General features: G+C 36.2%; 1 protein-coding gene across 1 annotated transcript; it reads right to left on the bottom strand.

Moving 5' to 3' along the window:
• Window positions 1-2756: 2756 nt before the first annotated feature.
• On the bottom strand, window positions 2757-4283 carry LOC145163069 (uncharacterized). The gene is made up of 2 exons (XM_079081973.1): window positions 3648-4283; window positions 2757-3295 (listed from the first exon to the last, which is right to left on the bottom strand). Exons 1-2 carry the CDS (start codon window positions 4216-4218, stop codon window positions 2928-2930), a joined length of 939 nt encoding a protein of 312 aa, XP_078938099.1. The 5' UTR covers window positions 4219-4283; the 3' UTR covers window positions 2757-2927.
• Between the last annotated feature and the right edge of the window lie 9397 nt (window positions 4284-13680).

The following is a 13680-nucleotide window of genomic DNA, read 5'->3' as shown; positions in this document are numbered from 1 at the left end:
ATAACCCCTTCATCTTTGCACATACCTCTTCCAATCTCTCAACATAGTAAGCTTCGTCTTTGACTTTTGTTCTTCTTTTCATCTCGCTTTTGCAACATATAGTCATTGGCCTTATGATTCGCTCCATTGCAGTAATGGCAATCAAATCCTGAATCTCCTTTCAGCTTCTTTTCCATCTTCATCTCTTCAGATTTAAACTCATTTTTCTCAACTTTCTTCTCATCATTCCCTGATTTTCCAGAAAAACTTCCCTTCACAACACTTGTTTTCAACTTTGCATTGAAAGGCTTCTTGAAAAATTTCTTTACTCGATTGTTTGAGTAAAGTGTCACAGCTTCGTCATCAGAGTTGACGATCAGACCTTCATCTTCCGAATTCTCCTTCTCAACAACCTCTTTCTCAGCTTCTCTTCCAGTAACTTTCGAAACAAGAGCAAGTGGACCACCGAAACTGATCTTTGATTCTTCAGCTATTTCATTCAGTTCAGAATCATGTGCTTTCATCACATTGTAAAGATCATTCAGAGAAAAGTAATCAAAACTTTGTTGCGTCTTTATCATAAGGCTGACATTTCTCCATTCCTTACGAAGACCCATGATAAAAGTGAGATTGAACTCCATTGTTGATCGTTTTACTCCATATCGGTTACACTTGAATATGAGCTCATTCAGGCGATCATAATAGGACTCAATTGTCTCTCATTCCTTCTGCTTAAACTCTCCTAATTCAAACAGACATTGTTTGACTGAACTGATCTTCATTTTTTCGCTTCCTTGATACTTTTCCTTCAAAGTATCTCAAATCTCTTTTGCAGTCTTACAGCTACGCACGCAATTGTACACAACTGGAGGAAGAGCACCTCTGAGTTCACGCATACACTTCTTTTGATTCTTCAACAATCTCTCAGACTGTTCATTGACATTTTGATTGTTAGAAGAAGTTCCAATACTCTGAACAGCAGCAGGAGGACGAACATCACCGAGAATACACTTCCAGAGTTCCTCATCAATTCCGTTCAAATAATCCTCCATTCGATCAGCCCATTGATCATTGAATTCGTGAATCAACATAGGAATCTTAGTTGAAGAACCAAGAAGATGAGAATAAGATGTCATGGTGTTCATGTTAAAATTCGTCATTGTTGTACGGAAGAAATTTTGATAAAAGCTTGAATAAAATTGAGATCAAATAACTAAAACTATCAGAATTCAACAATCGAATACTCGATTTTACACACAAAATGCAGAATCGAATCACAACAGATGATCTATGATGATTTTCTAAATCAAAAGAGCAGAAAATTGAAATCTACGACGAGACTCAAAAACTTTTGACAAACTCAGAAAATTAGATCAATTCTGAATGAATCCTGCTCTGATATCAAATGTAATTGTAATGAAATCGAGTATGAATTACGAAATCAGAGTAAAGTAAGAATGATGAACACGAGATCTAAATAAAGTCTGTTTGGCTCAATTATGCTTTCAGTAAGTATAGAGAGTATTAGACAAAATGACGAAAGTTCTATCTATCTCTAGTACACATCTCATATTTATAGGGATCATGAAAGCATACAAAAAATACAAAGGACTGAACACTGAAAACTGCGATACATAAAGTGCCCTTATAATAAAATAACAAACTGTCGAAACTATCAATGACCTTCGACACCTCACAACAATATTCGACATCTACAACTTCAAAAGCCTTTATGGAGATTTCCATATATAAAAGTCCGATTTTTTTTTTAAAAAAAAATGAGGTATGAAACTGAAAAAAAAAATCAAAATGTAGGTTATTTTATAAAATAAAACCTATAAATACCACAAAATAAAGACAATGTATAGACTATATTTATCATCTTCATAATTTCTCAATAAATTGACTACACCCCTCATTTACCGCATTTTATTGCTAACTTTATTTCTACCTTTATTGACACTATTTATTTTGTTGGTTATAAAAACAATACATTAAAACATAATAAATCACAATAAAACTTTTCCACCAAATTTTTTTATTTTGCCAACAAATATAAATATTGTGCAACAATAATTTTTTTTTAAAAAAAAAATCAATACAAATTTATGTAACCCACGCAAATTATGCAACAAGATTCCACATGATTAAAGATGTTACAAGTAAAATGTTGTGCAAATAGTTATTTTGAGTTCGTATCACTTCAACTTTTATTTAGTTTTGTTGGTGATTTTAATGTAATCAGAGTACTTTAGTGTAATAGAATTTATAGATTACCAATAAAGTTTAATGATTGATTTGATTACAAGTTAAGAGGTGCGGAATGCACTATTATATAAAACGAGTTTGATATCGGTTCGATCAAATGACGGGCGATCAAGGGGATGAACCCCATTGCGGGGTTGTTGGGGTAGCTCCCTAGCAGAGCCCAAGGTTATCGAAAATTTTATTTTCGAAATACATTCTTCATAGTTATCTTTGAAACTACAATGTCTTGTTTATGAAATAAAACTAGTATTTAATGTTGATTGATACTTATCGTTGGTAATGAGAAGAATTCATATATATAAATCATAGTTCATGGTCTCGTATCAGTACCTTGATACGAGACTGTTCCTTGAAATGATTATCCCCATAATTTGTATTTTGTATAACCAAGGTATAGGATTGAATATCAATTTCGAAAAAATATTCACATGATCCTTCAAAAATATCTAATTTCTTATCGGTTTCAAAAACTTTATTAGATCCCTACCCAACAAGTTTTTCCACTAATTATTAATTACGATATAGCTTTATACATTATACTATTTATAAATTGCAAAAAAACATGCACTCAACTACAAGGAAAGGAGGTCATATTGAAGTGGTAACATGCATATATGTTATATTACTTGGATTACAAGCCATGGACGTCCTGAGAGACTTGAAATTGTAGGCCTATTTATTTACTTCATAGATGGTGGACTTCCAAGGCCATACCCTAAGCAACGACGTAGTTTCCAACCGCTTTTGCTTTCATAATTCGTACCCTTTTTCAACTTGAACAAAAATGACATCACTCTCTCCCTCTTTGATTCTGCACAGGGCCTTGAATCATTTCGGGTCTTCATCACCTCATGGTCTACATCTGCCCCCATCCACACATTTCTAGTTCGAATCATTGGATTTGACTTTGATCTTGGTTTGACCGTCGATTCTTTAGGAACCCCTGCCGACTCTTTGCGCTTCATCAACTTCGCTAGTGTTGGTCCCCTTGGTTTCAACTGTTCGATGGGCTTCATGGGTAGACCTACATGGAAGCCACGGTATTCACCTGCATACTCTTAAAAGGATTTTACAAAGCAAGAAAAATAAAAGAGCCACATGCAAAATAACTTATTTTTATTGAATTACTTATAATATGGCATTATATTTTAATTACTTTCAAGAATTATAGCAATCCATCTAAATATAACATTCACTTATATCCTTTTATAAAATACCTTTCAGAAAAAAAATATTGACTTATTCGAAGTATGATATTCCGTAATAAAAAATTGAAATACAAGAATGCATGGACAAAGAAGATGCGATGCTACAAAGTAAATAAAAGTAGACAACTATTTCTTGCATTTAACCTAACCAAAAAAATTAAAAGTTTCTTGCTATATATACAGTAAAAATACCTTGATTGAAAATTCTGGAACCATCGTGGCTGAGATTTAACCCTTGTTTGTCTTCCAGCCAGTGTGAGACACTGCTGGTTCGATAAGCAGAATATGAATGTGACCGTCTATGGAAACTCATCCTTGCCCGTGTCTCTTCGCTAACTTTCTCCAAAGCAAACTGGAAAGGATCAAAATCATCGTTCCAAGCACATGGCCGAGAAAAAGGGAATCTCACGAGCGAGTTTGGAGACCTTGGTGATGAAGAAACCGATGTCTGAAGTCGTGGTGGGAGTTTTAAAGGCAAAACATGTCCACTACCAAAAGACTTGGCTCGAGCTGGTAGCCAATACTTTTGCTCTGTGTTATAGTTCCGCTTTGCCCACGCGAAGGCAGGATATGTTTGTTGAAACTCACAACGACTAGAAAACATCTGGTTAGTGATCTCAAATTCAAATTCATCGCTGTCAAGCTGCATAGGGCTCGATGGTGCTGTATAGAACTGCAAGTTTTGTGGACTATACCCTCTCGCAGCTGTCGTATCATCCAGATGAAATGGAGGAACGGTTTGGATTTGAGAAACGGTAGTCATATTTGATGGAGAATATTGAACAGGGGCTATGAGGGTAAACTAGAGAGGGTGGTTTTGAAAGAAGGGTTTTAATAGTTGTTGGGCAAATGGTTGCCTGAAGCTATGGATGTGCCTATTTACACGTATTGGTTACTTTGCTTGTAGTCTTGGATATGTCCCTCATGGCAAACTTTGTGGCATTTAACAAAAAAGTGATACATTTTGACATGTATCATCCAAGGAATCTATTACAGTTTGCATCAAAAATAAAAGTGAACTTTTTGTAGCTTTTGTTCATATACCTGAGAGGACAATGGATCAAATAGATTTATGTAACGAATCAAAACTGAAAAACTTTTAGGTCTGGGACATGAAAAATTTGGTAAAAGGTCGCGAATTTTTTATCATCATGTTTAAATGATAAAAGTATATATTAAAATAAGGGTTGATTATTAACAAAGTTTGTTATGTAAATTATTAATAAAGTTGTGGGAAATTGAGTAATCCAACCATATAAAGCATGTGTTTGAAAAAAATAACCATTTTTTTTTTTTGTAAAATAACCCATTTGTCTGGAATAGGGCATTTACCAGAGTAGGATTCTTGGCTAGCGTTCTGGAACATCAAATTTTTTTTATGGTATTATATGTGGTGTGTAATTTTTTATTTTATGGTTTTATATAAAATATATATTGCAAAAGTAACAATACTTTAAATCTTAAAATCTACCAAAAGTATTATATGTGATGTGTGTTAACTTTTTTGTTTATTTACGGTTTTATATAAAATCTATATTGCAAAGATAACAGTGCATGAAATCTCAAAATCTACCAAAAGTATTATATGTGATGTGTGTTAACTTTTTTGTTTATTTATGGTTTTATATAAAATGTATATTGCAAAAGTAACACAACATAAAATCTTAAAATCTACCAAAAGTATTATATGTGTTGTGTGTTAACTTTTTTTGTTTATTTATGGTTTTATATAAAATCGATATTGTAAAAGTAGTAATGCTTGAAATCTTAAAATCTACAAAAAGTAATAATTACATAAATTTAAATTTGTTTTAAATGGACCCTTAATGTATCCCCGTACCCCAAAAAAATATCGGCAATCGTTTGCAATGTGATATAGCCCATGTATCGATTTCACTCTATATCAAATACGATTTCCCCATTATCAATATCTCTATGAACCAACACAAAAACACCCCACAATCTCCTTTATTGTTAGCATGTTGTGGTACGCCTGGTGCCTTTTCAAATGTCATTTTGAAACTCTCAAGGGAGATTACATCAGTTGGTTTAGTACCCCCAGTATTTGATACCCAGTAGGAATTGATGGATGTGGGCTCGTATAGCTGTAAATTAAGACTGATTTTTTGAACAATAGTCGTCTACCCAATGACTATCGTATATAGTCATTTTGAATGTCTTCAAATCCTAAACACCTAAAAACCAGTGAGCACTCGGTATATTGATGGGGATGCAATAGAACATTGTGACTTTTCACCCAAAAAAATTCTTTCTATTTGAATCACTTTTTAACTTGAATACGTTTGCAGAAGTCTTATTTTGAAGTTTATGAAAACATCACCCATGTTACTTTATTAACAAAACAAGTCCATCAAAATAAAAGTTCTTAAAAACCAATATCCAAGTAAGTTCTCAAAATCAAACGTAAATGAAATCTCAATGACATGTCCAAAATTGTATCATCACTAAGTAATACTAAATAACTACCCAAAAGTCTTCATCCTCACCAAGCCATCAGTCTATGTTACTTGTACCAATGCAAGGCAAACAACAAGCAAAGAAACAAGTGTCAACATATGTTAAGTGAGCTAATCATAAGTACAACGTTATGAAACACACATATCCCAAATGGGTCAAACAAAACATCATATAAACATGCATGCTAACACTCACATAACATGGCATCAGATACACCATATAATCATCATAATAATGTTCAATTGTTATTCTTCTTTAGAGCCATCACTTTTAGTTACACTTCATTATTCATATTTGTAACCAGTTATTATACATCGCTATAATATATAAGATAATATTAATCTTCATTTTCATCATTAAAATTACTCTCCTCTTATTCACCTTTGTAATTGTCATTATAATACTTCCTATTTATGGGTCTATATATTCATCAGTAACCCCAATATAAGTATCATGTTTGCTACTAACATGACCACCCAATGCACTAAGTGATGCGCGACTCTCACCCGTAACATTGTCATCGGTTTTTGATATGTTCGCTACTTCGACATTGTGTATACTAGTACAAGCATTGTCGTTAAGGATCGGTACGAGCGGTGCCAATTCCATCATGTTACACCTCTTAAATACCATGTGGTGTTCGCACAGATGTTCCATCAATCGTCAACACCACTCTAGTCCAGGAAACCATGGACCATGCGTCGAGTGGTTGTCTAGAAAAATCAATCAGCGTTAATGTTGGCTTAAGCGCTTATTCTATAGGTATATTTTGACCCACTAGGACATCATATAATCTAGATAGGGTACACACCTAAATCTAGGTTGCTACCCTTAGCCCTCTAAGTGTATTCCCATTTTTAATTAATAATATATTAATCCATGATAAAAGGAAATTACACATTTAACCTCCCTAAGTAATCATGCATAATTATTATCATATAATAAGATCATATTACTTCTCAAGTTACACGTTATGAAGACATGCAAATTGGTTATCACAAGTTAACCATTTTACATCAACATACAATATCATGCACATATCATCGTAGCATCACTATGACATATCACATCACTAGCATGCTTTGTCCAAATCATCATAGACAAATATTTCCAAGAAATTATAACATGCATACATCACATATAAACAACACAAAACCCTCTTTCCATCATGGACCTAACACACATCTCACATCAAAAATAAGAATCTAACATATAATGCATCCTAAATTCTCATACACAGAAAATAACCATCATTACCAATAACATATTATACAAAATAGGGTTACATGCAACCGATACAACCTAGGTTCATTCCAATCCATCTAAGATATAAAATTCCCTAACAAAGTACTTAAATTCCACAAAGGTTAACTCATATTTGTCAAAAAAAAATGTTCTTTCCCTCTTCGATTCACGCAAGCACTTGATGTATCAATCTTTCCCATAATACAACAAAAACAAGTATATTACTATATGTTTTCAATATTAAAAATGATTATTCTATATCCTAAACACATAGATGAAATATTATACTAAAGTTCCATATTTTAACCCGAAACAGCAGCCTGTTCTAGGCCATTTTAACACCACCAAATCCTGTACAATATAGAATATTTTTCCATATTCTAGTATTTTTATACTTTTAGCTTTTCATGGACTATTTGTACAGGTCCATACAATTTTTTTACAATTTTCTATGGATTTTACAAATCTGCATATTAATGCAGCTAATTACGGACCAGTCTGTGAAAATGATGATTTTCAACTTAGTTAGAGTCAACATCAGGTCAAGGAAAAATCAGGGACATACTAGACTCAAAATAAAAAGTTTTAGAATTAACGGATCCTAAATCCGACTCCCGATGATTTTTCTAGAATTTTACAAAACAGAAACAGAATAGGTATTTTCATACAGTTATCAGCTTTGACTTTTAAGGGTTAATTGACATCTAAACCCATTAATCCAAAACCAAAAACACTCTCAAGTTGAAAATTGAGTTCTTAACAGTAGAAAAAAATCATGGAGTCAAAAGGACAATTTCAACTTCAAACCATGACTCAAAGTACAACGCTTTTAAGGAAAAAAAACAAAGTATGATAATATAAGAGAAAACATAATCTGGGGTTTGAGTTTCCTCTACCATTAAGCCACTTATAAAGACATCTAGAGACTATTTTGAGAACCTTTTGGATGGTTCAAATCATGGTCTTTATGCATAAAATTACTTACAAGAATCCATGAGAATTGAAGTGAAAGAAATCATGATGAAAGACACCAAAGAGAAGACAATTCCTCTACAATTCTAACAAATTCTACTCACCAATAACAACATATAAGAGAGTGCTTTAACAAGGGTTTTGAATGCAACCTAATCAATAACGTTCCTCATAAAATCTGGAATTATCCATACAAGTAATCGCAAGAATTGAGAGTAAAAGGAACATGATCTTTGACACCAAATGAGAGCAATTACCCAAGATTTCAACCAACACATTAGCAATTGGAGTAGAGTTACATGAGGAATGAAGAATCAAGAAGTTACCAAGATTGTTGATAAATTTCCAGCCTCTATTGAAATCCCCAACACAATCCCATCGACCCCCTCACTTCACATCCTCGTGGTCGGTCCTTATCCCTCATCTTCACGTATTTTTTCTTCATCCACATTTCTTTCTCAATCATGTTTCTTGCTTGCTGCCTCGCTCGATTTTCTTTTCTTCTTTTTTTTTCAGGCAACAAAAGCACAAACAAAATCAGGAATCGATTTCTTTGGGTTCGGCTTCATAATGCAAACATGACCAAAAACGGACGTGAAGAGGGAGCACTTCATTATCATGTAGGTTATAACCGAAATTCACCCCTTGGTCCCTCAAGTTTCCGTTTTAAAACCCTTCCAACCTAACCCTAGATAACTTGAATGAGATGAAGGATTGTTGGATCTTGTATACACTAATGTATGTAGACCCTTCAGATCCACCACAAGGGACAACAAACACTACGACGTCGTCTTTATTGATAGTTTCAGTAGATAATATAGTGTTTATATGTGTAACATCCCGGTGATGAGGTATTTCCAAATTTAATCCTTAAGTATGAAGGTTTATGGTAATTAGCCCTTGTGTATGAGAAAGCTTGCAAAATGGCCCATAGTGGCATTTTTGTAATTTTAGGCCGAATGTCAGCATGTTGGGCGTACGTTGTGTATGATGGGCGTACATGTGCGGGTCAAGTACATTGGGCGTACATCGCATATGCAGGGCGTACATGCGAAAGTTGCAAACCCCAAAACTTAGGGTTTGGACCCTATTTAAGAATCTTTATGGCCTCCAACCTCATCTCTCATCAGCCTCCAACACCTCCATTCGATTTTAGCAAACCCTAGCCTCTTGTTTGAGCATTCTTGACCCTTGTGTGTGTTTTTGGTGGTCTAAAAGGAGAAAGAAGGAAGTAGAACCACCTTGGAAGCTTGAAGGAACCTTGGATTTAGGATCTTCACCTCTCTAGCAACCTCCCAGAGGTATAAAGTTCTAAATATGGCTTATATTTCCTTAGATCTAGCTAAGTTCTTAATTCATGAGCATTTTGTTCCAAGTCTTGACCTTTTTAGAGTATGGCATGCTCTAGTCCATTCTAACTGTCCTTTCAGATGTTTTGAGGGGCTTAGAAACATAAAAATAGGGTTTTAGCTCTTAATCCTTTTCCATGCATGTGTTTGATTGTCTTGATGGGTTAAGAGGATAGGGTTTTTAGCATTTAGCAATTATTGGCCATGCATGACCATAAAATTGGAAACTTTATGGTCAAGGAGGATATTTGGGACTTGGATATTCAATTTGGTCGTAATAGCTTAAGTATTAATCTCTTAATTCATTAAGTGGCAGTCCAGCTGCGTATGATGGGCGTACCATTTGGTACGCTACACGTACATAGTTCAAACCCCGACTCCTCAGACAGTGAGTACGCCCCATGTGTTTGATAGTCTTAATAGGTTATGAGGATGGGGTTTTTAGCATTTAGCACTTATTGGCCATGAAAGACCATAAATTTAGAAACTTTATGGTCAATGAGGACACTTGGGACTTGGATCTGAAATTTGGTCGTAATAGCTTAAGTATTAAGCTCTTAATTCATTAAGTGGAAGTCTAGATGTGTACGTTGGGCGTACCATTTGGTACGCAGCGCATACGCAGTTCAAGCCCCGGAGGACAGTGAGTACGCCATGCATACATCCGAAGTACGCCCCGCGTACATCCGAAGTATGCCCCGCATATGACGTCTAAGTTGACTCGGCTGAGTTGACTTGGCTGGGTTGACTTGGTTGATTTCATTGATTTTGACCGATTTTGACCAAGGATATTTTGGGAAATTTTTATTAATTTAGAATGGGAAATGTCTTGATTATTAGGAGTCGGGTAGAGCCGGTTGTCGGAGTAGAGATTCATTCAAACTGTATTCGGACTGAGAGGTGAGTTTTCCTCACTGTACTTCTGGGTCGAAGGCACCAGGGTCGGCCCATTGGATTAGATATTGTAACATCCGGTTTTCCAGGTATATTAATTTAAGCATTTATTTTAAGAATTTTGGGTGGACTCGACGAGTTGGTGCCTCAACTCGTCGAGTGGGATCGCGACTTGGTGACGTGTTTAATGAATGGACTCGACGAGTCGGGTATCTGACTCGCCGAGTCAGCGCTACTGAGGAAAACCCTAATTGCTCGGGTTTGTGGCCTATTTAAAGGCTCTTATGGCCTTCATTCGCGGCCACACTTTCCCTTGAGAGACCCTAATCGATCCAGAGAGCTTAGAGAGAGAGAGAGAGGGAGCTAATTTCTTCATTTTGGTGCATTCTTGCAAGGAAGAAGGAGAGGGTTCAAGCTTAGCTGTCTAGAAGGGGCTCAGATCTTTCACTATTTCATTCAAGGTTGTTGTTGAAGGTATGAGTTCATACCCGTTTTCGTATGATTAGTAGATCTCATGAATTTAGGGTTTCTTTACCCTCTTTTAAGTTGATTTATGAAATATGTGAAGTCCCTTTGAGGATTAGACATCAGATCTGGACCTTGAGAGGTCTAGAGAGCCCCAAGAACCCAGCTTTATGCAGTCACATAAGAATATTGAGCCTAAGACACCATTATGAGGGTTATTTTGTCAAATAGAGCTAGATGAGTGATGCATGGTCATAAAGGTCGAACCTTTACGTGATTAATGAGCCTTTAGTGCATAGATCTGAAGTTTGGGAAAGTATCTTGCATTAAATCGACTGAATGCAAAAGAGTTTGAATAGACTCGCCGAGTCGAGTCGCTAACTCGGCGAGTAGCCCAGGGTTTTGTCCCGATGAACTGAGTCAGATGGTGACTCGTCGAGTTAGGGATTAGCTCGTCTAGTTGGAGCTTACTGGGGTTGCCATGAATCGACTGGACTCGACGAGTCTCCCGAGTGCACTCGACGAGTCTGGTCAAAGTTGGACTGTTGACTGGAGTTGACTTCTGTTGACTTTAGGGTTTGGTCAAATGAGTGAAAGAGGTCAGGGAAGGGTAGAATGGTCTTCTACCCACTTTTCAGAGATAAGAGTAGAATATTAATTAGAAATATTAACTTGTGATAGGCGGAGGTTGGACCGAGGATTTCGGGCACGAGACTTTTACTAGCTATCTTACGAGGTGAGTCTTCTCACTATACTTTACCTAGAGTGGTAATTATGTGTGACCAGAGGGTCTTATGTGCTTGCTTGAGTTATGCATGATTGTGTGGTATGTATTGTATGCTATATTATTTGTTGCTTAGACCGGATCGGAGGGTCCAACGAACTATGAGGCCAGAGGGTTTTCAATCAGACCGGATCGGAGGGTCCAACGAGCTAGACCGGACCAGAGGGTCCAACGAGCTACGGGACTGGAGGGTCCCACTGAGACACATGGACCGGAGGGTCTTACAGAGTATAGCCTCGAGTGGCAAATGTGTTGTATGTGGTATTTTGGGGAACTCACTAAGCATCCGTGCTTACCGTGTTATCTGTTATGTGTTTCAGGTAATTCCGAGGATCGCGGGAAGGCACCGGCGTGAATATACACACACTCTTGATATGGAGCTATGATTATGGATCCTGGATTTGACTTGTTGTTTTGAAAACTTTGTTGACTATTAAGTAGTGTTTATTTAAAATGACATGTGTTTTATGAAAATGAAAATTTTGGGTTAAAAATTTATGTCGTTACAAGTTGGTATCAGAGCCTTGGTTTGAGGGATTTGGATACACCTACGGGCATATCTGGACTCAAACTGAGGATTTGAGAAAAGTTTTCAAAAAGAAACAATTTTTCTGAAAAGAGTAAAAGATTCCAGAAAAAGCGGAAAAGAGCAGTGTGTACAATCAGCCAGCGCCCGAACGGTGATTTCCCAAAATACCCTTACGTTATGTGTTATGAGATGTGTTATGCATGCTAGAGTAGGCTAGGTATTCATATTTAGGACTAGAGAGGGCCTGATTTGTGATGCCTTAGTGTTGAATCATAAAAAGTGACCCTCTTGAACTTCAGCTACCGCAGCCGACAAGCACTCGCAGTCAAGCTCCTTCATCAGCAACCGCATCCGGAGTCTCTACCTACCGCAGTCACTTTACTAGATCACTTTACTTGTCTTTCATTGTAATACTCTCTATTGTCCAGTATGCCTTGCATGGCTACTGATAGAAATTGTAATTTAGTGTACTTCGTGAGTCTCTATAAATAGAGCTCATTCTCTTTTGTTCAAAAGTATCTATCCATTCTGAATACACATCTCTAAAGTTATCTTTTCTATCTCACTATGTATCCCTTCTTATTCTCAAATCTTACTAGAATACAACTGATTATAACCTCTCTTCAGAGCAAGTCTTTTGTGACTTAATCACTAAGTTTGATCTTTCTTATTAACTCGGTTTGAATGCATTCCTTGTTATGAATCAACTTATGTGTATACTTGATATAACAATTGTTGTCATTTCTATTTCTTTATTTTTCCGAAACTAACTCTCTAACTATCTAACTCTAACTTATTAATATTATTGTTGAGCTTTTAGATCCTTCGAGATTAACTATTCCGCAATCTATTTGTTCTAACGTTTGTTCAAGTGTATCTCTAAGTTTTTCTCACAACAATTGGTATCAGAGCCATAGTGCTTGCTTTTTAAAAACGGAACTCTGATTTTCAAAGAGCCTTCTATACCACTAAAGCTCATTTCTTAGACAAAAAAAACTTCAAAAATGGCACAATCGTTATCTCTGAATGTTTCCAACAGTGTTGGTGGTTCTAATCGAGCCCCAATACTGGTAGCAAATGAATATCATCACTGGTCCCAAAGAATGGAAAGATACTTAAGGAGACTTGGTAGAGATGTATGGCGATCCGTAGAAGAAGGACCACATGTCCCAGCCCTTACACCAGTCCAAACTGACGGAGCTACAACCAGACTAGGAGGAGGTCAACCGTCATGAGCCGTCCCACCAAGGATGATCTCGATAAAATGGAAAATGATGTTGTTGCTTTTTATGAAATCTCCTGTGGAGTTGCTCCTGACAACTTCGATATTATCATAAATTGCAAATCAGCAAAAGAGATCTGGGAAGTCCTCAAGAATTTGTACGAAGGCTCAGAACAAGCACAAGACAAGAAGCTTACTACCGCACTCAATGAATTCAACAACTTCAAAGCTCATACTGGTGAAAGCTTGGAAGACTCCTTCAAAAGGTTCAACCTGATAGTCACCAA

The sequence above is a fragment of the Lactuca virosa genome, chromosome 3 (assembly GCF_052849685.1).
Source record: "Lactuca virosa cultivar CGN04683 chromosome 3, Lactuca_virosa_CGN04683_v6, whole genome shotgun sequence".
In the NCBI taxonomy this organism is placed as follows: domain Eukaryota; kingdom Viridiplantae; phylum Streptophyta; class Magnoliopsida; order Asterales; family Asteraceae; genus Lactuca; species Lactuca virosa.
This window is presented reverse-complemented; position numbering and strand designations above follow the sequence as displayed.